Source organism: Oratosquilla oratoria, chromosome 41 (assembly GCF_046742065.1).
Source record: "Oratosquilla oratoria isolate Oo_2021 chromosome 41, ASM4674206v1, whole genome shotgun sequence".
Lineage (NCBI taxonomy): Eukaryota > Metazoa > Arthropoda > Malacostraca > Stomatopoda > Squillidae > Oratosquilla > Oratosquilla oratoria.
In genome coordinates, this window is record NC_134817.1 from 28961524 (window position 1) to 28988479 (window position 26956).

At 39.9% G+C, this 26956-nt stretch overlaps 1 protein-coding gene across 2 annotated transcripts; it reads left to right on the forward strand.

The window, feature by feature from the left end:
• The first annotated feature begins 397 nt into the window (after positions 1 to 397).
• On the forward strand, positions 398 to 26062 carry LOC143021153 (uncharacterized). 2 transcript variants are annotated; one of them, XM_076178442.1, is made up of 6 exons: positions 402 to 742; positions 1141 to 1379; positions 1669 to 1875; positions 15525 to 15664; positions 22271 to 22675; positions 24769 to 26060. In XM_076178442.1, exons 1-6 carry the CDS (start codon positions 477 to 479, stop codon positions 25138 to 25140), a joined length of 1629 nt encoding a protein of 542 aa, XP_076034557.1. In that variant the 5' UTR covers positions 402 to 476; the 3' UTR covers positions 25141 to 26060. The 2 variants fall into 2 exon arrangements, with proteins under 2 accessions (XP_076034558.1, XP_076034557.1); XM_076178443.1 differs by lacking the exon at positions 1669 to 1875 and having other exon boundaries at positions 398 to 742; positions 24769 to 26062.
• Positions 26063 to 26956: the final 894 nt, after the last annotated feature.

Genomic DNA, 26956 nt, shown 5'->3' on the forward strand with positions numbered 1-26956 from the left:
CTATGAAAGTCTACACACGCCCGAGAAAAATGTATGCCCCGGTATGGCAACACTCCCATTCTACACGGCAGTGTAGAAAACGCGGCAACCCTGCTGCTCATATAATTTCCGTTACTTTAGCCAGTTTAGCGTATGGGGTAGCCCAGGCGAAATCACTGTTCACGATAAGTTAACATATGGCTATATACTTCAGGTTTGATGCTAATTAGTTATACTCACTTGAAATGAATCGGTAAATTAATTTGTTAAAAAGGAATTTTTATGAGTGATGGACGAAGTGAGAACGGTTTTTACATGTTTAAGTTGTGAAATGACGGAATATTACCAATGGACGATATTGAGGTCGGAAATATACATGTTATGGTGTAGCCTACGCAGTGGCTATTTTTATGACGAGTCGTAAGAATAGTCCTCAGGCTATTCTTACGACATGGTTGATCGCACCCTCTATCGTGAACTTTCGAACTAAATTAAAAATGGCTGCCCATAATTTCATATTATTTGCAGTAGGTGCAGAATTTGATTCATTTGCAGCTCTTAAAGAATCTATTTCCAGCTGGGAAAATTATAAGAATGTAAATCTTTATACCAGAAACTCCAGAACAATACAATCGGCTACTAAACGTGCTCCTAACAGAAGTTTCAAACCTGAGCTGCAGTATTTTTCAATAGATTATTGCTGTCAGCATGGAGGTAGAAAATACCAGCCGAAATCTACTACTGGGACACGACCAAATCAAATGTAAGTAAGAACTAGAATTCTGTCTATTCCAAGACATCTTCATACGTCATTAGCAACTTATGATAAATTTGCGCATTTAAAGATGATTGAAACAACATTCCTGGGAGGATGTGCATAGAGGGGGATGCCTTAATGCAAGATAATCTGAAGCATGATGCCGTTAGACTAATAGACTACCAGGCCCGCACAGTCTTCACTTCAGTCAGATCTTTTGGTCATTTGGTTAAAATTTTCGGGCCACTTCAATATGACTTACAGCAAGGTTTACTGTAGTTGGCCTGACACTTCTTTTGACGTCATGTGACCACGTAGCATATCAAAGGAAATTATGCACCTGTGCCAGTACATCAATTTATTCGTAACTTCCAAATTAATCTGACTTCGTATTCTCATTCCAGGACTTTACTGAAGAACTGCCCATTTCATATCCAAGTAAGAGCATCAGAAGATGGTCAAAGACTCATTGTCACCCATATCGACTCAGATGATGTACATTCACATGATATCAAAAATGAAATATTCAAGTACAGCTCGAAACAGAGGAAATTATCATCGGGCGAGGTCGCAGAAATAAAAGCAATGATCAACTTGAAGGCCAACAGGAAACTGATCACAGAACATCTCATTCCAAGTACTGGTAAGATAAGAAAATGTCTTATGATTTCCATCTAAATTCATATAATCATAAGTCGTAACAAATAACCTAGCAAAGACTATTCTTAGGCCTACTTCTTCATCAAAATCCACTGCTGTAATAATAGTCAGATGACTATTCTTACGACAAGTCGTAAGAATAGCCAGATGACTATTCTTACGACAAGTCGTAAAAATAACCACTGTGTATGGCGAATTAAATTTGTTCTCTTAATTATTTTTAATTTCATTCACTGAAAATAGTCTATTACATTTATTTTCACTGTGAATAGGAGCATCGTGCACCACAAAGTCCATCATGCCTGTGCAGTGGAAACGTGAAGCAGAGGTATTATTAATTGAAGAAGTGCGTGCTATTCCACTTCTGTGGGATACGAAACACAAAGACTACCCCAAAAAATTATTAAGGAAACAACACTACAAAAATATATCAGAGGAGTTGCAGGTAGCATTCCCTGATATGGAAGGAATTGATGCAGGTATTTAAAAGTTTGATTAACTTAGGTTAGGTCAAAGAACTAGGTTCAGGGCTTCTAATAACTTAATTCTTTCTTGGTAGAATACATATACCAATGGCTTTTTCCCCCTTACAAGGAAGGTAGCTAAAGTCAAAGGCATAAATCCACTCCCACCCATTTCATCCCCACATACTCCACTCCCATTCACCACCCCTGCCTCCCTCTATTCTTGGTTCCTCCAGGATGATGGGTCATCCCTGCATCTCACCCACTGCCCTGGGTCAGGAACAATGGACCAAGACACAAAACATGTACAGTAAAGCCACTTCACTTAATCGGTGAACCCCGCCTCTCCGTCCCCTCATGCAGAAATGGAGATAATGGGGTGAAATCCCTTCAGACTGTGTAAAAATATCATTTACACATGCTCCTTCACCCCCCATCCCCCACCTGCTCCCATGCATCACATCATCCATACACAACTATTCTCCACTCACTCCCATCTTCTGTCATCTCCCTTCCTTCCTCAACAGACATTCCCCTCTTTCCCAGTACCCCTTTTATCCCATCCATCCATCTCATCCTTGGTTGCCTCCTCATGTTCACTCCCTCCACCTCTGCCATCCACACTTCTTTTACTAATCTTTCTTCATTATTTCCATGTGTCCAAACCATCCCAAAACTCTTCCATCAACCCTATCTCCCAACTTCCTTTCCACCCCAGCTCTCTTCTTCACCTCCCTGTTTCTCACTCTATCCAGCCGAGTAACCCTTACCATACTTCTCAGGCATTTCATCACAAACATATTCAAACTCCTCTCTTCCTATCTTGTTCCATGTTTCTCCCCTATACAGTGCTGTCGGCATAATCACTCCTTCATACAATCTCCTCTTACCATCCATTCCCAAATGTCTATTTCTCATCACACTTTTTAACCACCCCCAAGGCATTTACATGCTTTTCTCAACCTAAATTCTACCTCCACCTCCACTCCTTCCATTCTTGTCACATTTGTACCCAAATATCTAAAGTTACTTCCAGTCTCTCCCCCTAAATACTCACTTCCAATTTGCTGCCACATTCTCCCCTTTTACATCTCATCACCTTACTTTTACCCATACTTGTCTTGAACTTCCCTGTTTTGCACACCTTCCCAAACTCTGTTACCAACTTTCTTAATCCCTCCTTTGATCCTGCTACAAGCAGTGTCATGAGCAAACAACAACTGGCTTATCTCCCACTTTTCTCCATTTTCTTTAACCATCTCCAATCACTGGCCCATTACCCTTGTGTTTACCTCTTGCAATACCCCATCCATGTATAAATTGAACAGCTAAAGCAACATACATATCCCTGGCAAAGTCCCATCTTTACCTCAAATCATTCGCTCTCTCCATTTATAATTCTAACACAGGCTGTACTACATACATACATATACCAAAGGCTTTTTCCCCCTTACAAGGGAGGTAGCCAAAAAGAAAAAGGCATAATAACCATTCCCACCCATTCCATCCCGAATACACTCCACTCCCCTCCACCCTCCCCCCTCCCTCCTCCCTCCCTCCTCCCTCTTATCTTGGCACCTCCTGGATGATGGGTCATCCCTGCATCTTGTCCCCTGCCCTGGGTCAGAGGCAGTGTTGCAAGACAGCACATCCACAGCAAGGCCATTTCATTAAATTGGCAACATACATATACCATATACCAAAGGCTTTTTTCCCCCTTACACGGGAGGTAGCCAAAAGATGGATGCATAGAAACCACTCCCACCCATTCCATCCCCTAGGGTCTGTGAAATCAACCAATTTTTTTTTAAATTAACACTCTCATCTCTCAGATTTTGATGAAATATGGTTTAAAGGGAAATCATAGGCCCTGAATCCATTTCTGAAATCTTTATATCAATCAGACAAACAGTTCAAAAGATATGACCTCAGAAAATTTGAGGTCCCGTGTGAGGTCATATGTTTTCAGTGACCCATAACTTGGTTAATAATGATCAGAATTGCATGTATGTATATATACATTTAGAATTAGGAAAAAAACAAGGAATTCAAATATACAGGTTTTAAAACTCTAGGTTGAAAAATAAATAAGTTATACAAAAAACAATATTTGAGGTCAAAATTTGACCTCTGGGGTATCAAATGAGAATTTTTTTTTTAGATGTAAAAAATGAAGGCAAAGGCATTAGGTATTAGAATAAAAAAAAAAAGTTTGTATGTAAGTATTTTTCATGAAACTAACCTATAAGTGAACACCATATTCCTAAGTCTGGCATCAATTCTACCTATTTTTCCACACTTAAGCTCATATTTTGACAGATTTCTTTTTCTATAGATATAAAAGCAAAGACAGGGTTCTTAGCAAATAGAAACAATCATAAAATCCAAAGTGTATGTTGGTAAGCTATGAGAAATAATTAACAGTGTTGCTAAACAGCCTGTTGAAACAAGTTGCTACTTGTCTAATTTTAGCATCCTTGTCCACAGGTTAGTACAGTTGCAGCCATATAACTGGGTGGTTGGTGGGTATGGTGCTCTGATCCTTCGTGACTGAAGGCTCAAAACATCAAGTGTACATGGCTATATTTTCTAAAAGAACATTATGTCATCTAATTGATTTTCCAGTATTCATATCTTTACAGATTATATCACAATGGCTCGACATTTGAAATATTGCCAGGATCCAATTAAAAAACACAAAAAATGCATAACAATCAATCTTAGAAAAGTGACAGATAAACTTGTGGAAAAATGTGATGGTAGACTGAAAAAAGACTCATTGTTGTGTGTGAACTGTTGGAAAATTATAATGAAAAACCCCACTGTACTTAGTACCACTGAAAACAAGTCTGATCAAGATTCAAGTGAACCATGTGCTATTGACAGTGATTTGAGTAACATGTCTCCAATTAAAGATGTGAAAAGTGACAGTGATTGCTTCATAGCGGAAAATCCTTCAACCTCAGTTCTTGCACCCCTGAACAAGGAAGAGCTGATGGTGTATCCCATCTCAAGTGGCATTGGAGAAAAGAAAAGAATAAGGAAAGGTCACATTTCTAATGAACCTAAAATACTTGGTGACCCAAAGCATATCAAACCAGGAGAGTATGTTGGGTGTATTTACAACAAGGAAGTTTGGTATGGAATTGTGGAAGAATACAGTGAAGAGTTTGATGATTTCATAGTGAACTTTCTACAGCCTTCTGGGTCATCAGGAACAAGTTCATATTATGATCCCTCAAACAAGGATTCATGTGTTGTGCCAGGACATCATATATTATCTGTAATGAGTTGTCCTAGCCTAGGAAGAGGCAGCAGAATTCAATACATTTTTCCCAAAAAAGAAATTGATGAAAGTGTTGCACATGAATCCTTAAAGTAGGTGAACATTGTTCTTTGTCATATAATTTTCAGTGCAGGTTAACAGTAATATAAGTTTCATTTCTTATATTCTTGGTGTTTGCCAACCTCAAATCTAAGGACTAAGATATTACAATTCCTGGAATATATATGCAATTTATAAATTTGGTGTTTTCTTAAATGACATGAAAAGTACCAACAATGATTTTTTATTTTGTTCACTTGTAAATTAGTTACATAAAAAGTACTAACATTACCAAACATTTTATGATTGTTTCTCATTGCTAATAATTCTGTCTTTGTTTTTATATCTATAAAAAAAATCTATATGTCAAAACATGGGCTTAAGTGTGGAAAAATAGAACTGACACCAGACTTATGAATATGATCATTTATAGGTTAGTTTTATGAAAAATTATTACATACACAAACTTTTTTTGCTGATTCTAATAGCTAATGCCCTTGCCTTCATTTTTTACATTTGATACCCCAGAGGTCAAATTGTGACCTTAAATTTTGTTTTTTGTATAACTTTTTTTTTTTAGCCTAGAGCTTTAAAATCTGTATATTTGAATTTGGCCTTTTCTGATTCTAAATATATATACATATATGCAATTCTCATCATTAACTAAGTTATGGGTCACTGAAAACATATGACCTCACACACAACCTCAAATTTCCTGAGGTCATATCTTTTGAACCGTTTGTCTGATTGATCTAAAAATTTCAGAAATGGATTTAGGACCCTCAATTTCCTCCTGGATGACGGGTCATCTCTGCATCTTGTCCACTGCCCTGGGTCAGAAGCAGTGTCGCAGGACACCACAGCACATTCACAGCAAGGCCGCTTCATTAATTCGGTGACCCCCCCCTCTCCATCCCCTCATGCAGAAAAGGATAAGACGGAGAGAAATCCCTTTGGGCTCTGTCAATTTATTTTTCATACATGATCCTTCACCTCCTCCCCCATCCTCCACCCACTCCCTCTCATGCATCATAGCATCACCCAAACACAAACATTCTCCATTCACCCCTATCTTCTGTCATCACCTGGCCTTCCTCAACAGACATTCCCATCTTTCCCAATGCCCCTTTTACCCATCCATCTCATCCTAGGTCGACCCCCATGTTCACTCTTTCCACCTCTGCCCTCCACTCTTCTTTTACTAATCTTTCTTCACTCATTCTTTCCACATGTCCAAACCATCCTAATACTCTTTCATCAACCCTATCTCCCAACTCCCTTTTCTCCCCTGTTCTCCTCCTCACCTCCTCATTTCTCACTCTATCTAGCCTAGTAACCCCTATCATACATCTCAGGCATTTCATCTCAAACTTATTCAAACTCCTCTTTTCCTCTCTTATGTTCCACGTTTCTGCCCCATACAGTGCTGTCTGCACAATCACTCCTTCATACACTCTCCTTTAAACATCCATTCCCAAATGTCTATTTCTCATTACACTTTTTAATCCACCAAGGCATTTACTCGCTTCTCTCAATCTACATTCTACCTCCACCCTCACTCCTCCCTTTCCTGCCACATTTGTACCCAAGTATCTAAAACTATCCACTTCCTCCAGTCTCTCTCCCTTAATACTCAATTCCAGTCTGCTGCCACTCGCTCCCCTTGTACATCACATGACCTTACTTTTACCCACATTTATCTTCAACTTCCTTCTTTTGCACACCTTCCCAAACTCTGTCACTAACTTCCTCAATCCCTCCTTTGATCCTGCTACAAGCGCAATGCCATCAGCAAATAACAACTTGCTTATCTCCCACTTTTCTCCATTTTCTTTAACTATCTCCAATCCCTGACCCACTACCTTTTCTCTCGCAACAAACATTAAATAACCTCACCAACCAGTCCACCATCACTGTACCTCCTTTTTTCAGGCATTGTGCATGACATCCATCCAACCCAGGTGCCTTACCTGCTCTCATTATCTTAACAACTGCCTTCACTTCATCTTTCCTTATTTCTCCTCCATTTTCCTCACTCATCACATTCATTTTCTTTGCGCTTCCTACTGCAACTGCCTTTCCCTCCCTATCTGCCTTCACATTTAGCAACTCCCTAAAATACTCTGCCCATCTTTCTCTCACTGCCTTCTCTTCCATTATCATCTCTCCATCTGCACCTTTTACCTTTTCTTCTCTACTTGATTCTCCTCCTCTTCCTCTCTTAATTTCTTTCCAAAACATCTTTTTATTACTTTCAAAATTTTCTGTCATACTCTTACCCCATTTCACATCTGCTCTCCTCTTTGCCTCCTTTATCTTCTGCTTTACTTCTCTTTACTTTGTACCTCTCATAAGATTCCCTTGTCCTAATTTGTAACCAATCTATGAAAGCCTGCTTCTTCTCATCTACACCCTTCTTTGCTTTCTCATCCCACCACTCACTACCCTTCCTTCTATTTCCTCCCATCCTCCTTGTTCCACACACCATCTTTACACACCTAATGACTCCCTCCTTAAACCATCCCCATTCCTCCTCCACTCCTAGTTCTACTCTATTGTTCACTCCTTCCCACTCCTCTTTCAGCTTCTTATATTCCTTCTCCTTTTCTTTCTCATTGAAGCAGTTCACTTTAAGTACCTCCCTTCTGCCCTTTTCCTCTTTCTCCACCTATTCTCCACTTTTAACTTACATTCCACCAAAAAATGATCAGGTATTCCCCCACTCTCTTCCATTAGAACATGTACATCCTTATTCTTCCTACTATACTCCACTATATAGTCCATTAACCCGGCTGGGGTATTGGCTGCTTGTTAATGTGACAAAATAGCATGCAGTTGATACTTTAGGGTCTATATGGGGTGCCCCTACAGACCAGAGCCACACATCATTTTGTCTATGATTGAGGAAAACTCTGTTCATAGAGAAATTATGACACTTTTATACTACGACTGTCCCTCCGTTATGCTTTCCCCCCAACCCCTTGTTGCTGTCCTGTACCATTTCTCTGAATATTCATTTTTTGTAGTGGGGGAATTCCCTGTGGTGGGGGAAAAGAATACTGCCACCAAGTATTTCCACTTGGACTGTAAGAGGCAAGAAGAAAGGGACAGGGATTGGGACTAGGCATCCTTCTCCTTGTAGCCCCACAGGGGACATTCCTAAGAAAAGTAAAGGCATAAGAGGGTCTAGGAGTTTTCCGACCAGCACCCTAAGGTTTGGGTCTTTTAATGTGCGTGGATGTGGTACAGATGAGAGTAAAAGGGAAGAGATAGGTAGTATGTTTGTGAGAAGAAAGATGGATGTGTTGGCTCTGAGTGAAACTAAGCTGAAAGGGAAGGGCGAGTGTAAGTTTGGGAGTGTAAGTGGGAGGTTATCAGGAGTGAAGAGAGGGTGAGGGAGGGAAGGGGTGGCTATACTAGTAAATGAAGAGATAGGTAAATGTGTAGTGGGGTGGAAGGAGGTTTCCTCAAGGATAATGTGGATGAAGGTGAAAGTGGGAAAGGAGATGTGGGTTTTTGTAAGTGTATATGGGCCTGGTAGTGAGAAGAGTGTAGAAGAAAGGGAGGCTTTTTGGATAGATTTAAATGAGTGCATACAGGATTTAGGGAGAAATGTCAATGTAATAGTACTGGGAGACCTTAATGCTAGGGTAGGAAATGGTCCAATTGATGGAGTGGTCGGGAAATGTGGACTTCCAGGAAAGAATCGTAGTGGAGAGTTGATGGTGGAAATGTGTTTAGAAAGAGAGTTGATGATAGCAAATACAGCCTTCCATCCACCAACATGGAGAGGGTGGTGGATGGAAGGGTGGTAGATAGAGCGTTAATGGATTATGTAGTGGTAAATAGGATTATGATAGGAAGAGTTAAGGATGTACATGTGCTAAGGGGAGAGGGTGCTGGAATATCAGATCATTTTTTGGTGGAAAGTAAGTTGAGAGTGGAGGATAGATTGAGAAAGAGGAAAGGGACAAAAGGTAGGGAGGTGCTTAGAGTGAACTCTTTAAATGAAAAGGAAAAGGAGAAGGAGTACAAGAAGAAGCTGAAGGAGGAGTGTGAGGGAGTGAAGGATAGAGTAGAGCTAGGTGTGGAGGAGGAATGGGGATGGTTTAAGGAAGGAGTCACAAAGTGTGCAAAGATGGTGTGTGGAACAAGAAGGACAGGAGGAATTAGAAGGAAGGGTAGTGAATGGTGGGATGAGGAAACAAAGAAGGTTGTAGAAAAGAAGAACTGAGCTTTTGCAGATTGGTTACAAAATAGGATGAGGGAGTCTTATGAGAGGTACAAAGAAAAGATAAGAGAAGTAAAGCAAAAGGTAAAGGAGGCAAAGAGATGTGAAATGGGGTAAGAGTATGACAGAAAATTCTGAAAGTAATAAAAAGATGTTTTGGAAAGAAATTAAGAGAGGAAGAGGAGGAGAATCAAGTAGAGAAGAAAAGGTAAAAGGTGCAGATGGAGAGATGATAATGGAAGAGAAGGCAGTAAGGGGAAGATGGGCAGAATATTTTAGGGAGTTGCTAAATGTGAAGGAGGATAGGGAGGGAAAGATAGCTGCAGTGGGAAATGCTAAGAAAATGAATGTGATGAGTGAGGGAAATGGAGGAGAAATAAGGAAGGATGAAGTGAAGGCAGATGTTAAGATGATGAAAGCAGGTAAGGCACCTGGTCTGAATGGATGCCATGCAGAATGTCTGAAAAGAGGAGGTGTAGTGAAGGTGGACTGGCTAGTGAGGTTATTTAATGTTTGCTGGAGAGAGGATAGAGTGCCGGAGGACTGGAGGAGTGCCTGTATAGTTCCACTTTACAAGGGAAAAGGGGACAAGTGTGAATGTAGTAGTTTCAGAGGGATTAGCTTGTTAAGTGTAGTTGGGAAGGCTTATGGGAGGATCTTGATTGAGAGGATTAGGAGAGGAACAGAGGGAGTAATTGGTGAGGAACAGTGTGGATTTAGGACGGGTAGAGGTTGTGTAGATCAGATCTTTGTGGTAAGACAGATATGTGAGAAAGCTATAGGAAAGGGGAAGGATGTTTTTTGGGCTTTTATGAATCTGGAAAAGCCTTACAATAGGGTAGACAGAAAGGCACTGTGGGAGGTTATGCAGATATAGGGGATAGGAGGAAAGCTTCTGGGAGCTGTCAAGAGTTTTTATGAGAGTAGTAGAGCTTGTGTCAGGATTAGAAATGGAGAGAGTGAGTGGTTTGAGGTGAAGGTGGGACTTCGTCAAGGATGCATTATGTCGCCCTGGCTGTTCAACTTATACATGGATGGGGTAGTGGGAGAGGTAAATGCAAGGGTAGTGGGTCAGGGATTGGAGATGGTTAAAGAAAATGGAGAAAAGTGGGAGGTGAGCCAGCTGTTGTTTGGGGATGACACTGCACTTGTAGCAGGATCGGAGGAGGGATTGAGGAAGTTGGTGACAGAGTTTGGGAGAGTGTGTGATAGAAGAAAGCTAAAGATAAATGTGGGTAAAAGTAAGGTGATGAGATGTACAAGGGGGTGAAAGTGGCAGTAGACTGGGTGTGAGCATTAAGGGAGAGCGACTGGAGGAAGTGGATAGTTTTAGATACTTGGGTGCAAATGTGGCAGGAAAAGGTGGAGTGAAGTTGGAGGTAGAATGTAGATTGAGAGAAGCAAGTAAATGCCTTGTTGGGTTAAAAAAGTGTAATGAGGAATAGACATTTGGGAATGGATGCTAAGAGGAGACTATATGAAGGAGTGATTGTGCCAACAGCATTGTATGGGGCAGAAACATGGAACATAAGAGAGGAAGAAAGAAGGAGTTTGAATGTGTATGAGATGAGGTGTCTGAGAAGTATGGTGGGGGTTACTAGGCTGGATAGAGTGAGAAATGAGGAGGTGAGGAGGAGAACAGGGGTGGAAAAGGTGTTGGGAGATAGGGTTGATGAAAGAGTATTAGGATGGTTTGGACACGTGGAACGAATGAGTGAAGAAAGACTAGTAAAAGAAGTATGGAAGGCAGATGTGGAGGGAGTGAACATGAGGGGACGTCCTAGGATGAGGTGGATGGATGGGGTAAAGGGGGCTTTGGAGAAGAGGGAAATGTCTGTTGAGGAAGGATGGGAGAGGACAGAAGACAAGGGTGAATGGAGAATGGTTGTATATGGATGATGTTGTGATGCATGAGGTGGAATGGGCAGGGGGATGGGGGGTGAGGTAGTATGTGTGAGCAAAATTTGATGCAGCCTGAAGGGATTTCTCCCCATCTTCTCCTTTTATGCATAGGGGGACGGAGAGGGGGGGGTCGCCGCTTTTAATGAAGCGGCCTTGCTGTGTTTGTGCTGTGTCTTGCGACACTGCTTCTGACCCAGGGCAGTGGACAAGGTGCAGGGATGACCCATCATCCAGGAGGTGCTAAGATAAGAGGGAAGAGGGAGGGTGGAGGGGTGTGGAGTGTATTCAGGGATGGAATGGGTGGGAATGATTTTATGCCTTTTCCTTTTTGGCTACCTCCCTTGTAAGGGGAAAAAGCCTTGGTATGTGTATGTATGTAACGCTTTATCTACCACCCTTCCATCCACCACCCTCTCCTATGTGTACTTATGTTTGACTTTCTTCCTAAACACTGTATTTGCTATGATCAACGCTCTTTTGAGACACATCTCCACCATCAACTCTCCACAGGCTGTATTACTCTCATAAAAACTCTTGACTGCTCTTAACAGCTTTCCTCCTATCCCAGATATCTGCATAACCTCCCACAGTGCCTTCCTGTCTTTCCTTTTCCAGATCCATAAAGGCCAAAAAAACATCCTTACCTTTTGCTAAGGCTTTCTCACATGTCTGCCTTATCACAAAAATCTGATCCACACAACTCCTACCTGTCCTAAACCCACACTGTTCCTCACCAATTACTCCCTCTGATCCTCTCCCAATCCTTTCAGGCAAAACTCTCCCATAAGCCTTCCCAACTACACTCAATAAAGTGATCCCTCTGAAACTACTACACTCACACTTGTCCTCTTTTCCCTTGTAAAGTGGAACTATACAGGGACTTCTCCATTCTTCCAACACTCTAGCCTCTTTTAGACAAACATTTAACAACTTCACCAGCCAGTCCACCATCACTGTACCTCCCTTTTTTAGACACTGCATGAAACCCATCTAACCAGGTGCCTTACCTGTTCTCACAATTTTAATAACTACTTTTCTTATTTTTCCTGTTTTTTCACATTCATCACTGTCATTTTCTTAGCACTTCCCACTGCAACTACCTTTCCCTCCCTATCCTCTTTCATATTTAGCAACTCCCTAAAATAATCTGCCCATCTTTCTCTTACTGCTGTCTCTTCCATTATCATCTCTCCATCTGCACCTTTTACCTTTTCTTCTCTCCTTGCTTCACCCCTCTTCCTCTCTTAATTTCCTTCCAAAACATCTTTTTATTTCAAAATTTTCTGTCATACTCTTACTCTATTTCACATCTGCTCTCCACTCTGCCTTCTTTATCTTATGCTCTACTTCTCTTTTCTGTGTACCTCCCATATGATTCTCTTGTCCTATTTTGTATCCAATCTGTGAATGCTCATTTCTTCTCTTCTACAACTTTCTTTGCTTCATCATCCCATCACTTACTACTCTTCCTTCTATTTCCTCCCATCCTCCTTGTTCCATACACCATCTTTGCATACCCTGTGACTCCCCTCTTGAACTAACCCCATTCCTCCTCCACTCCTAGTTCTACTCTATCCTTCATTCCCTCCCACTCTTTCTGAGGTTCTTCTTGTACTCCTTTTCTTTCTCATTTAACCCCTTCACTTGGGGCCAAAATCTTGCAGGCAGCATTAGCTGCCAGACGTGCGATGTTGCGTCATAATACTTGCATTATAAAAAATAAAGTTACCACTGTATTGCTTGTTCTCTTTCACCCGTGAATTTTGATAATCATAGAAAATATGATGAAGCCAGTTTACAGAGTATGGGGGTCATGCAGGTACAACTACAATATATATAATCAAGACGCCGACATCGGCATCCTCGTGTACCCACTTGCTCCTCATGACGCCTATGTAGGCGTCATTGTATCGAAGGGGTTAAGCAGTTTACTTTAAACGCCTCCCTACCTTCTGTGCTTTTTCAATTTCTATCTTCCACTCTCAACTTACCTTCCACCCAAAAATTATTTGATATTCCTCACTCTCTCCCCCTAGAACATGTACATCCAAAACTCTTCCTTCTCTTCTGGTTACCACTATATAGTCTGTTCAAGCCCTATCTACCAATCTTTCATCCACCTCTCTCATGTGTACTTATGCTTGACTTTCTTCCTAAAAACTGTATTTGCTATCATCAGCTGTCATTCCAGACACATCTGTCTACTCCATTTTTTTCCTGCAATTCCACACTTCCCAATCACTCTATCTGTTGGGTCATCCCCTACCTTCGCTTTGAGATCTCCAGCACCACATTAATATTTCTCCCTAAATCCTCTATGCACTCATTTAAATCTATCCAATAAGCCACCCTTTCCTCTACACTTTCACTCCCAGGCCCATATGCACTTACAAATACCCAAATCTCCCTTCCCAGTTTCACCTACATCCACATTAACTTTGAAAGAACCTCCTTCCATTACACACTTACCTATCTCTTCTCTTACTAGTATAGTCACCCCATCTCTCCCTCTTCCTCTCTTCACTCCTGACACCCTCCCAACTACACTACCAAACTCAAACTTGTTCCTCCCTTTCAACTGATTCACTCGATGCCAACACATCCATCTTTCTTCTTATAAAAATACTGCCTATCTCTTCCCTTTTACTCTCATTAAAAGACCCAAGCCATAGGGTTCTGGTTGGAAAACTCCTCCCAGACCCTATTATGCTCCTGTTTTTTAGAAATGTACCCATTAGGGTACAGAGTAGGATGCCTAGTCCTATCTCCATCCTGATTTTGTTGCCTTCTACAACTCAAGTGGGCAGTATTCTTTCTCCCCTACCAAAGGGTTTGGTGTAAAAGGAAATGAATATTCAGAGAATTGGTACAGGACAGTATTAAGAGCAGGGGATAGCATAATGGAGAGACAGTCGCAGTATAATAAGGTAGCATCAATTCTTTATGAATAGAGATTTCCTCTATCACAGACAAAATTATGTGTGACTCTGGTCCATAGGGGCACCCCACATAGACCCGAAAGTATCAAGTGTATGCTGCTGAGCAGTTTTTAACCCCACAGTAACATGCAGTCAGTACCCCCAGTTATATAGCTTTAACTCATTCAGGCCACTGAACATAACCATGACCTATTAATTCACCTATGGATACATAAAGCCACCTTACCTATCTTGGACCCGGTTGAGTCACCTAAACTACTGTGGACCTAATTAACCTCTCAATTACCTTATTTGTATATTTTATTTTTAGGTAGGCACTCCATGTGTCCCTCTCAAATGGTGTTACCCTTGTGTAGTTCGGTTGGGATAAGCTTGGTTTGCTGAGGTTAAGTTTGGTGACCAGGTTAGTTTTGTTTGTTTGGAAGATAGGTAAAATCATTTACATTTTTATTTTCATCGCTGCCTTTGGTGAAGGTGCTTTTGTGACTGTTAGACTTTGCCTATCAGGCATTTTTTGGGGTGGGGGAGTGGGACTGCCCTTTTATATCTTATATTGTTGTATTCAAGATGTATATTAGCAACATATGGTAATTTTTTTTAGAAATGCACACTTACACGATTGGCATAAATCAACAATAGGTAAAGTTGCTAAAAATGATACAACAATGAATAGATCCACAATGACTGTTTGAGAAGCCATCTTTGTTTTGATAGATGTGAAGGTCGAAGAAATTAAAAGTGTGATAAATTTGTTTAACCTAACTTAACCTAACCTGCATTTAGCAATGTGGTACCTATATAATTCTAGAGGTCATCAGGGTCATTGTTGAATTTGTTGTCAACGTCAGGGATGTTGACAGCTTGTTTTGGCATTCAATCAGACTATGGGGTGTAGAGGAGTTTTGTAGCTCGAAGAAAAGCATGAAGCTCAGCTCCATAGCACTGATTTAAAAATATGTTGTGTGGTGACGTCACTTGGAGTGGCAGAACACCCAGTACACAACATCAATGCCATCATCTAACTGACATTGATGGGATTGGACAGACAACATGGCATCTTAAACCTATTGTCACAGCTCTGTTTGTTATTGTATATGCTTTTAGCAGGGTATTTTGTTATTGATTTCTGCCAAGAGAAACATATATTGCATTGATGTATTATAATAAACAAAGTGAATATTTAATTTTCTATTGTTGTATCACATAGGTGTGCATTTCTAAAAAAAATTCCCAATTTATATATGGTCATTTTACTAATTTCTTGCAGATGCTGTAATGAACAAATTCAACATTTTAAAATCATCCTTTCACCAAGAGCTAGCCAAAGTTAAGCAGATTAAAAGTACTGGTGGAGACTACACCCCCAAATGGAAGCTCTTTGGATTACTCTGTTTCCTAAATGATGAGGTAATACCCCCTGGCGCCCTTAGGCAGCGTTGCAGTACTACATTTGTTGGTGCTGGTGGAGCCGCTCATTCAGATCTGGTCTAGTTTTACTTTCGTGAAAGTTCAGAATGGTGGAACCTCGATTAATGAGCACCTCACATAACGAGCCTGAATTTTGTTAAAAGATAACTCACTCAATGAGCAGTGCTTCACATAACAAGTCACGAGAAGACTGCGTTGGGTTTGTTATATTCTATGTGTGACTCAATCCCACCCAGGGTTGGCATTTCGTGTAGTTGATAGTATTTAGCAGACTTTTGTATTTTTAGATATGGAATTAATTTGAGAGTAAATATTGGAAGTGAGTGAACATGAGGGGGTGACCTAGGATGAGGTGGATGGATGGGGTAAAAGGGGCTTTAGGAAAGAGGGGAATGTCTGTTGAGGAAGGAGAGGAGAGGACAGAAGATGGGTGAATGGAGAATGGTTCTATATGGATGATGTGAAGGCATTAGGTGGAATGGGTGGAGGATGGGGTGTGAGAACTAATCTGACGCAGTCCGAAGGGATTTCTTGCTGTCTTCTCCTTTTCTGCACAAGGGGATGGAGAGGGGGGTCACCAATTTAATGAAGCAGCCTTGCTGTGGATGTGCTGTGTCTTGTGACACTGCTTCTGACCCAGGGCAGTGGGCGAGATGCAAGGATGACCCGTCATCCAGGATGTGCCAAGATAAGAGGGTGGAGGGGAGTGGAGTGTGATGGGGATGGATTGGGTGGGAGTAGTTTTTATGCCTTTGCTTTTTGGCTACCTCCCTTATAAGGGGGTAAAAGCCTTTGGTATATGTATGTAAATATTGAAAGTATTTTATGTTTGCCATTATTTCAGTAATGTTCATCATTGTAAATAATAACAACCTATGATACCATTGTAACAAATATAAGAAAATTTACCTCAGAGAATTCATTGTAACAAATTTGTTCTGCCACCCTACTCCCACCTGCTTCTCGGATTTTCTTGGTGTTTAGCGCTCATTGTGTTAGCATCTTAGTGTTGCTTGTAATCTCTTTATTTCAAGTAATTGTGTTCATCTTATGTTTATTGTAAGTAAATGCTCATTTATTATTGTTTTTTAACTTAGATTATGCAAAGGGACCTGCTTAAACTCAATGGGAATGTATTTTTAAAATTAATACATTAAATCTTATTCCTTTTTTCGTTGTGGGAAAATTAGGTTTGGTTTATTTGTAATTTGGTTAATGAGTGATTTCCTGGGACGAATTAAACTCATCAATCAAGAGTCCACTGTACCTAGTAACCACAACCCCAGACATTCTCAGTTTAGAGGAAAAAAAGAGAGGTGAAATACTAGGAGTGTTTAAGGAGAGTTTCAATGTACAGTGCTCGACAAGGAAGTACGAACGGTTAGCAAGAATGAGTGATGAGGAGAATGAATGAGTCATAAATCAATAAACAAAAGCTCACTTCGTACCTCTAATACTTTGATGGGTGGCCTTTAAGTGCAATGATCTCATGAAGGTGGTGTTGGAATGGAGGTGGCATACTTGGCAAAATGTGCAGGGGTTATACTAGCCCAGGATTGGCGAATGGCTGCCTCAAGCTTGGGCACAGAGCTCATATCTTTACCCTGCAGGTCTTGTTTAATGTGGTTCCACAGGTTTTCTATTGGGTTTATGTCAGGACTATTGCCTGGCCAGTCTGCTATGTAAGGTATATGACAGTCTTTAAGCCACTGAGTAACACTGCGAGCAGTGTGGGCTGGGGCGTGATCTTGTTGAAAGATGTTAGCACCTGAGCTGTTAAAAGAATCCTCCAGGTGGTCATTTAAGAGTTCATAATAAACATATTGGTTCACTTTTACATTTTTCGGTAGTACAACAAGGCTCCCAAGTCCTCTTCCACTAAAACTTCCCCATACCATGAGAGAATCAGGGTGTTTCACTGTTTGTTGAACGTACTGGGGGTCAAGAGGGTCGCTACCCGCACGCTGATACACATTTCCACCCTTATTGCCAGTCACAGTAAAGGTGGACTCATCGGTCCAGAGAATATCCAGCCACTTGTCATCATCCCACTGAAGATATTTCTTGCAAAACTCGACCCTACGGCACCTCTGGTTAAGAATGAGAAGAGGGTTCTTCATTGGGCAGTGGCTTCTCTACCCAAGGTCGTGAATGCGGCGGCTAACTGTTCACACACTAACCTCCCCAAAGAGTCCCGGGATACTTTCTTTTATTTTTCTGGCCGTAACATGTGGATTATGCTCTAACTGTCTCTTGATAACATTAGTAGCACAAGGGGATGTCTTTTTGGGGTCTTAGATCATGTGCTGGACTTGTGATCGACAGCTATTTCCCTCCTGGAAGAGAGCTCATATATGACCAATCTATGGGTAATGCTGTCACCTTACATGTACACACACCCCCAACTCCCTGCCCACAAGAGTTGGAGTAACGACTAACAGCGCAGCAATATTGAAATTATTTCAGCCCTGGACGGGATTCAAACCTGGACCGCTGTAGTGGCAGCCAGGAATTCTACAACTGCACCATCAAGTGGTGTATGTGTGTATTTACCTAGTTGTATTTTACAGGAAGGGGAGCTATGCTTGTGGTGTCCCATGTTCATGTCTTGTTTTATCTAGCCTGTTTTTAAATTCGTGTATCATTTTTGCACACACCACATTTATGTCTAACTTGTTCCAAATGTCTATTATCCTGTGGGGAAAGTTTTTTTTTTGTTTTTTTGTTTTTTAGTCTCTTCTATAATTGTCTTTTCTTTTTTTTCTTTCCATGTCCTCTTGTATCTCTACTATCCCATTTTATTAGATCCTCTCTATCAATAATTTCTATGCCTTTCATGATTCTATAAATAGTTATCAAGTCTCTCTTCTTTGCTCCAATGTCTGTAGCTCAAGTTTTGTTAGTCTCTCCTCATATGATAATTTTGAGAGTGTTGGTGCCAATTTCATAATTGCTCTTTGTATTCTTTCAAGTTTTGTTATATATTTTTTGTACTTGGTGACCACGTCGTCGCTGCATACTCCATTCTTGGTGTTATCAAAGTGACTAGTATTTTCCTCACCATTTCTTCGTCCAGGTAAGTAAATGCCACTTTGATTGTTCATAGTAAATTATAAGTTTCTCCAAAAGTTTTGTTTATGTGTTTCTCAGGGGACATATTATTCATAATAATGACTCCCAGGTCCTTCTCATTTTCCACTTTTTTAATTTCTTCTTCTCCCAATTTATATGATCCCACTATTCTTTTTTTGCTTCTTCCAAATTCCATTATACTACACTTCTTAATATTGAATTCCATCTCCCAGTTCCTACTCCATTCCCATACTTTATTGAAATTACTCTGCAGCAACTCACAATCTTCTACAGTGTTCAGTTTTTTCAACAGTTTTGCATCATCTGCAAAGAAGCTCATATAACTTTCAATTCCTTTTTCCATATCATTATACATATATAGCAAACATTATTGGGGCCAAAACTGTTCCTTGTGGAACTCCACTTATCACTTCATCCCAATTAGAATGTTTGTCTCTTATCACCACTCTCATTTTTCTTTCATGCAAGAAGTATACCATCCACTTCAGCAGAGTGCCCTGCATTTATAATGCAGTTTCTAATTTCTTTAGCAATTTCTTGTGTGGTACCTTATCAAAAGCTTTTTTCAGGTCTAGAAATGCACAATCAGCCCATCCATCTCTTTCTTGTATCACATCTATTAGTCTTGAATAGAAACACGTCAAGATTGTGACACATGATCTTCCTTGTCTAAATCCAAATTACCTTGGATTTAGTACATTGTTATTTTCCAAATGCCTTACCCATCTAATTTTGATCATTCTTTCACAAATTTTAACTACCTGCTTATTAGACTATGTATTTTGTCTGGTCTGGTCCGTGCGATATTCTAACATTGAGATTACTCAAGTGATTCATTATTTCTTTCCTTGTTACTTCTATCTCTTTCATAGGGGGGACTTTCTCCTCCCATTCAACATCTCTAAGTTGTATGTTCTCCCTCGTAAACACTGATTTAAAATGCTTGTTCATAATTTCTGCCATTTCTATTTCCTCTGTGTATTCAACTCCTTGTTGTAGTTTCACTAATTCTTGTTTGTTTTTCAGTTTGTTTACAAATCTATAAAATGGTTTTGGTTGATCTTTACATTTTTCTGACATCCTTTTCGTATTTTCTCTTTTCCTCTCTGCACACTTGTACATATTCATTTCTATAACTAGTATATATTTTCCATTTTTCAGGTCTTTTGTCTTTCTTCCATTTTATCCAAGCTTTATCCCTTTTGCCTTTTAACTCCCTACATCTTTTGTTGTACCAACATTTTACATATCCTTTTTCTTGTTTTTGTCTTGGAACATATTTCTCCACGCCTTTATAATTTTTCATCAAAATTTTCCATTTCTCTTCTGTTGTTTCCTCCTTGTGTATCCTTTTCCTGTCAGCTTTTTGAAAAAAATTCTCTTATTTTATTGAAATTTCTTTTTCCATACATCAGTCTTCCCTTTCTATATTGTTTGTTTTTTCCCATGTGTTTTTCCTCATTTAATTCCAGTTCAACCAATATGTGGTCACTTTTACTTAGTGGTGTCTTATATTCAATCTTGTCCATTATTTCAGGTTCTGACATGATTATTAGGTCCAGTCTTGATGGTTCTTCCTCATTTCTATACCTAGTATTCTCTTGTATCCATTGTGTCATTGTATGTTCTATAATCATATCCAGTAGTACATTTCCCCATAGGTCATCTCCCCCTTTCACTGTCATCTCTTCCCAGCAGATTTCTTTACAATTAAAGTCACCCATTATAACTATTTTTCCTCCATCTTCTACTATCTTATTTAGTGTTATCCTTGTGTCTTCTAAATTTTTTTTGTGTTCTCTCTCTTCCCACGAAGCCATTTTAGGAGGCATATAATTTACCACAAACTTCCTGCTCCTCTTGTCCATGTCCTCTATTTCCATCATAATCATCATCACTATTCTTTCCATATGTAACATTCCTCACACTTATATCCTTCTTAGGAACATAGCTCCATCCCCTTGTTTTACTTGTTTCTAATCCAATAATTATATGCACCATATACTAAACTGTTGGGTGGTAATGGACCTTTCAATTTTATTTCTACAATTCCCTTTATGTCCGGTTCTTTTTCCTTCAGGTAATCATTCAGTTCATTCAAGCCTGTTATCAAGCCATCTATATTTGTGAAAGACACTTTTAATATTCTGTTACCTCCATCCTGTTTTCTGTTTCCCTTCCATTTGTCTCTACTATGAACTATTTCCTCACTTTCATATCCACTACTCTCCAATAGAATTTCTCTTTGACTTCTGTTCAGGTTTTTTCCTTAGATTCTATTCTATACTGTTCAGTTTTTGCTTGTTTCCCTGTTTTTGATAAGACATTCTCTGCTGTTGTTTGTGACCTGAATTTAACCTTATTTGGTCTGGTCTTGTCTATATTGTATTTCCTCAATCTATATATTTCTTCAATTTCTTTCTCTTTTTCTTGTTCATCTTGAACTATTTTAATACCTTGTTTACTTTCTCCTTCTCCTTTACTCTTGTAGTCATATTTGGATTATGTTTCTCTTCCATTTCTAATATAATTATACATTTCTTTTTATCTGGTAAGTCTCTTACTATATTCTCCTTCTCTCTCATCACTTTAATAACTGTCATTAGATTGTTCTCTCATCTGTTGTTTCACTATATCTCTAAATTAAATTTTGTTATTCTCTTGTACTTTTTTCCAACCACTTACCTCTTTTGCTATGGTCTCTTTATTATTCCTCTTTAATTCCTCATTTTCATCTTTTACTTCTCTGAACTGTCTTTTTGATTCTTCTATTTCTTTAGTTAGGTTTTTATTTTCCTTCTTTAGTTCTTCCAGTTTATCAACTCTTTGTGTAACTAGTATGAGTTGGCTAAACCTAACCTCCCATATTTCATTCATTTTTGTTAGTTTCTCCTCTAGACTTATAAATCCATAGAAGTAATTATCTCCTCTTTCCATTGAGCTCTTATCTATATTCCTACTCTTAATACTTTTGCTCACCTGTTCGACCTCGGCTGTGTCGTCTGCACACCTTTTGTTTACACCCCTTCTAACTTCCAAGGCCCGTTCCTCACCTTCCTAATTTTCTTCCATTTTCCTCAATACTGCCTCCCCTTTTCCTTTTTCTTCACATGCCCACTACACCATGAGCTTTCCCCTTCCCTACTAATTCAACACAGGTACTCCCTTGTCACTGAAATCCATGAAAATTGCCTTTTTCTCTCTCCCGGAGTTCCAATCTTCGCTGTCAATCCGATGTGTGTGTTTGTGTGTCTTCCTTATTGACTAGATAAGTATATGGATACTATGAAATAAGATTAGATATTGTTTTCTGATGTATAGTGTTAGTGTTATATCTTATATAATGTATTTACAGGTGATGCTGAGGTCAGAGGAAGACAGTGTCTTCCTTATTGACTAGATAAGTATATGGATACTATGAAATAAGATTAGATATTGTTTTCTGATGTACAGTATAGTGTTAGTGTTATATCTTATATAATGTATTTACAGGTGATGCTGAGGTCAGAGGAAGACAGTGCAACCAGCGACAGTGGGCAAGAATGTTTGGGAGCCAAAGTTTCAGATATGATAGGCTCTGATGAAGAGTCCACTAGCAGCCAGGTCAATGGAATACAAGACTTCAAAATGTATAAAAATGCACTTCCTAAAAACAGAAGAAATGCCATTCAGGCAGATGATCACTGCATTGCTGAAAGCTGTGTGCACATGAAAAATAATGTGAATTGTAATTTAAGAAGGGATGAGTTTGATATCTTTGGAGAGCACATTGCTGCAAGGTTGAGGAATATATCCCAAGATCAAGTAAGATTAACTGCACAGCATCAAATTCATAGTGCCCTTTTTGAAGCAGAAATGTCAAAATTCAAGTCATCTTCAAGTCTTTCAATAGCCAAGGTAAGTGTACATGTAGCCTAGAACTCTTGAAATTTTTGCTCTCTCAATCATATTCAAATATTGTTGCAATGGTCCTGTTTACATTCTGTTTACCACATTTGTAGAAATGTATTTTTAATTACATTGTGATGTGACCTGTAAATATGACTACTAGCATTCAAATGCATTACCATATGATCATCTTTGCCAAGTTTGGAATTTAAGACTGGCAGAAAGCTGTTAAGAGCAGTCAAGAGTTTTTACAAGAGTAGTAGAGCTTGTGTTAGGATTAGAAATGGAGAGAGTGAATGGTTTGAGGTAAAGGTGGGACTTCGTCAGGGATGTGTTATGTCTCCCTGGCTGTTCAATTATCACATGGATGGGGTGGTGCAAGAGGTGAATGCAAGGGTAGTAGGTCAGGGGTTGGAGATGATTAAAGAAAATGGAGAAAAGTGGGAGGTGAGACAGTTGTTGTTTGCTGATGACACCTCGCTTGTAGCAGGATCAGAGGAGGGATTGAGGAAGTTAGTGACAGAGTTTGAGAAGGTGTGTGAAAAAAGGAAGCTGAAGATAAATGTGGGCAAAAGTAAGGTGATGAGATATACAAAGGGAGAGAGTGACAGCAGGCTGGAAGTGAGCATTAACCCCTTCACTCCAGGCCAAAATCTCGCGGGCAGCATTAGCTGCCAGACGTGCAATGTTCCCTCATAATACTTGCATTATAAAAAATAAAGTCACCGCTGTATTGCTCGTTTTCTCTTTCACCCGTGAATTTTGATAACCATAGAAAATATGATGAAGCCAGTTTACAGAGTATGGGGGTCACGCAGGTACAACTACAATGAATATAATCAAGACGCCGACATCGGCTTCCTCACATACCCACTTGCTCCTCATGACGCTTGTGTAGGCGTCATCGTATCGAAGGGGTTAAGGGTGAAAGACTGGAGGAAGTGGATAGTTTTAGATATTTGGTTGTGAATGTGGCAGGAAAGGGAGGAGTGGAGGTGGAGGTAGAATGTAGATTAGAGAAGCGAGTAAATGCCTTGGTGGATTAAAAAGTGTAATGAGAAATAGACAGCTGGGAATGGATGCTAAGAGGAGGTTATATGAAGGAGTGATTGTGCCAACGGCACTGTACAGGGCAGAAGCATGGAACATGAGAGAGGAAGAGAGAAGGAGTTTGAATGTGTTTGAGATGAAATGTCTGAGAAGTATGATAGGGGCTACTAGGCTAAATAGAGTGAGAAATGAGGAGGTGAGGATGAGAACAGGGGTGGAAAGGGAGTTGGGAGATAGGGTTGATGAAAGAGTATTAGGATGGTTTGGACACATGGAAAGAATGAGTGAAGAAAGATTAGTAAAAGAGGTATGGAAGGCAGAGGTGGAAGGAGTGAATATGAAGGGGCATCCTAGGATGAGATGGATGGATGGGGTGAAAGGGGCATTACAAAAGAGAGGAATGTCTGTTGAGGAAGGACAGGAGAGGATAGAAGGGGTTAATGGGGAGGGGTTGTGTATAGATGATGCTGTGATGCATTAGGGGGAGTGGGTGGGGGATGGGGAGTGAGGAAGTATGTATGAGAAAAAATTTGACACAGCCCAAAGGAATTTTTCCCTGTCTTCTTCTTTTCTGCATGGGGGGACAGAGAGGGGGGGGGGGGTCACTGAATTTATGAAGCGGCCTTGCTGTGGATATGCTGTGTCTTGCAACACGGCTTCTGACCCAGGGCAGTGGACAGGATGCAGGGATGACCCGTCATCCAGGAGGTGCTAAGATAAGTGGAAGGGAGGAGGGTGGAGGGGAGTGGAATATATAGGAAATGGAATGGGTGGAAGTGGTTTCTATGCCTTTTTCTTTTTGGCTACCCCCTGTGTAGGGGGAAAAAGCCTTTGGTATATGTATGTATGTGTGTAGAAAGAAATTAAAATGTATTTGAGATGAAGTGTTTGAGAAATTTGCTGGAAGTTACAAGGTTGGATAGGGTGGTGGATGGAAGTGGTTGCATGCCTTAGCTGCCTACCTTCATTATAAGGGGAAATAGCCCTTGGATATATAGATATATATATTATTATCATCAGTCATCATCACTATTATCATTATTTTCCAACAGGGCCAGAGTGACCTTCCTACAATTGCTCAAAATGAAGGAGACTGCTATATCTCTGAGGACGTCAGGTTAGCAAGAAAAAGAAAGGAAGATTGCCATCAGTGTATATTTTCACAAAATTGTGAATGCAGTGCAAAGAAAAAAACTTACTTCATCATCCTGGCCAAATCATGGGCACACGAGCTGGAAATGATGGACCCCGTGCAGCAAATATTTGCTAAGAAAGCCATAGATGAGATTATGCTGGAAGGTCAGCTAGGCACATTACATCGTCACTCTCTCCAAATAAATGTGCAGGAAAGCCCAAACCTTGACATTTCAAAGAGCAGTCCATCCACAAGTGATGTGAATGTAGACATAAAAGATTGTTTTTAGACTAGGCAGTGTGACCTAGATTTGTAGTGTTGTGATCTTTATAAAATCAGTCATTTACTTTGCCTATGAAATAGATTTCTTTCTTTTTTATGAATGTCCCCTTATAGGGCTAAAGGAAGCAAAGAGGAGAGCAGATGTGAAATGGGGAAAGAGTATGACAGAAAATTTTGAAAGTAATAAAAAGATGTTTTGGAAGGAAGTTAAAAGAGGAAGAGGAGGCGAAACAAGTAGAGAAGAAAAGGTAAAAGGTACAGATGGAGAGATGATAATGGAAGAAAGGCAGTGAGAGGAAGGTGGGCAGAGTATTTTAGGGAGTTGCTGAATGTGAAGGAGGATAGGGAGGGGAAGGTAGTTGCAGTGGGAAGCGCTAAGAAAATGAGAGTGATGAGTGAGGAAAATGGAGGAGAAATAGGGAAGGATGAAGTGAAAGTAGCTGTTAAGATGATGAGAGCAGGTAAGGCACTTGGGTTGGATGGATGTCATGCAGAATGTCTGAAGAAAGGAGGTATAGGTACAGTTATGGTGGACTGGCTGGTGAGGTTATTTAATGTTTGTTTAAGAGAGGGTAGAGTGCCAGAAGACTGGAGGAGTGCCTGTATAGTTCTGCTTTACAAAGGAAAGGGCGACAAGTGTGAGTGTAGTAGTTACAGAGGGATCAGCTTGTTGAGTGTAGTTGGGAAGGCTTATGGGAGGGTCTTGATTGAGAGGATTAGGAGAGGAACAGAGGGAGTAATTGGTGAGGAACTGTGGTTTTAGGACAGATAGGGGATGTGTAGATCAGATTTTTGTGGTAAGATAGATATGTGAGAAAGCTATAGGAAAAGGTAAGGATGTTTTTTGGGCTTTTATGGATCTGGAAAAGGCTTACGACAGGGTAGACAGGAAGGCACTGTGGGAGGTACTGCAGATACACTACGACCGGAGATAATAGTCCATGATGAATTTTTACCATATCTCAATAACTACTACGTCGATTTAGATGAAAATTTACATGGCATTAGATTACACTATCAGTAGCCTTTCATTAAAATTTGAAGTCAATATCTTTGTTAGTTTTTTAATAATCCAATTTTTTTGTTTTTCAGGTGAACAGAGATAATAGTCCTGTTAAAAGGATTTATGTATTTTCGTTAATTATAAGGATAAATATACAAAGTAAAGCAAAATAACAATTTTAAACAACCCATACCATAAGTATACAACATAACAATCAATTACAAGAATGAAATATTAAATATACATCTCATAAATTTATTATTAGTATTTGATATATGATCCATTTTGTCTGATGACCTCAAATATGCGATTGGTAGTTGAATCAGTCAGTTTTGTGATAGTGGCGGGTGGTACTGTTCTAGCAGCTTCTTTTATTGCTTCCCACAGTGAATCCTTAGACGTATATTGCTTGCCATTTAAGTAGATCTTCTTTTTTTTGATACTCCACAAGTTTTCAATCGGATTTAAATCCGGAGAACAGGCTGGCCACTTCATCAAAGTGTCTCCATTAAATCCCATGGAGGAGAGCATTTCCGTTGTTCTCTTGGCAGCATGTGCTGGTGCATTATCATGCATAAAAATGACTTTTGTGAGCTTTGATAATGGGAGTTCATCCAGCCAGTCTGAGAGGACATTTTCAATAAAGTCACAGTATGTTGTTGCAGTAATTTTCACACCTTCTGGCACTTTAAATGGGCCAATCATAGTGTCTCCCATGATACCTGCCCAAAACATTACTCCTCCACCTCCTTGTTGACGCCGCAAACGCATGTGAGCTGGGTTATCATTAAATATCCAACCTTTGCTCCATCCATCAGGC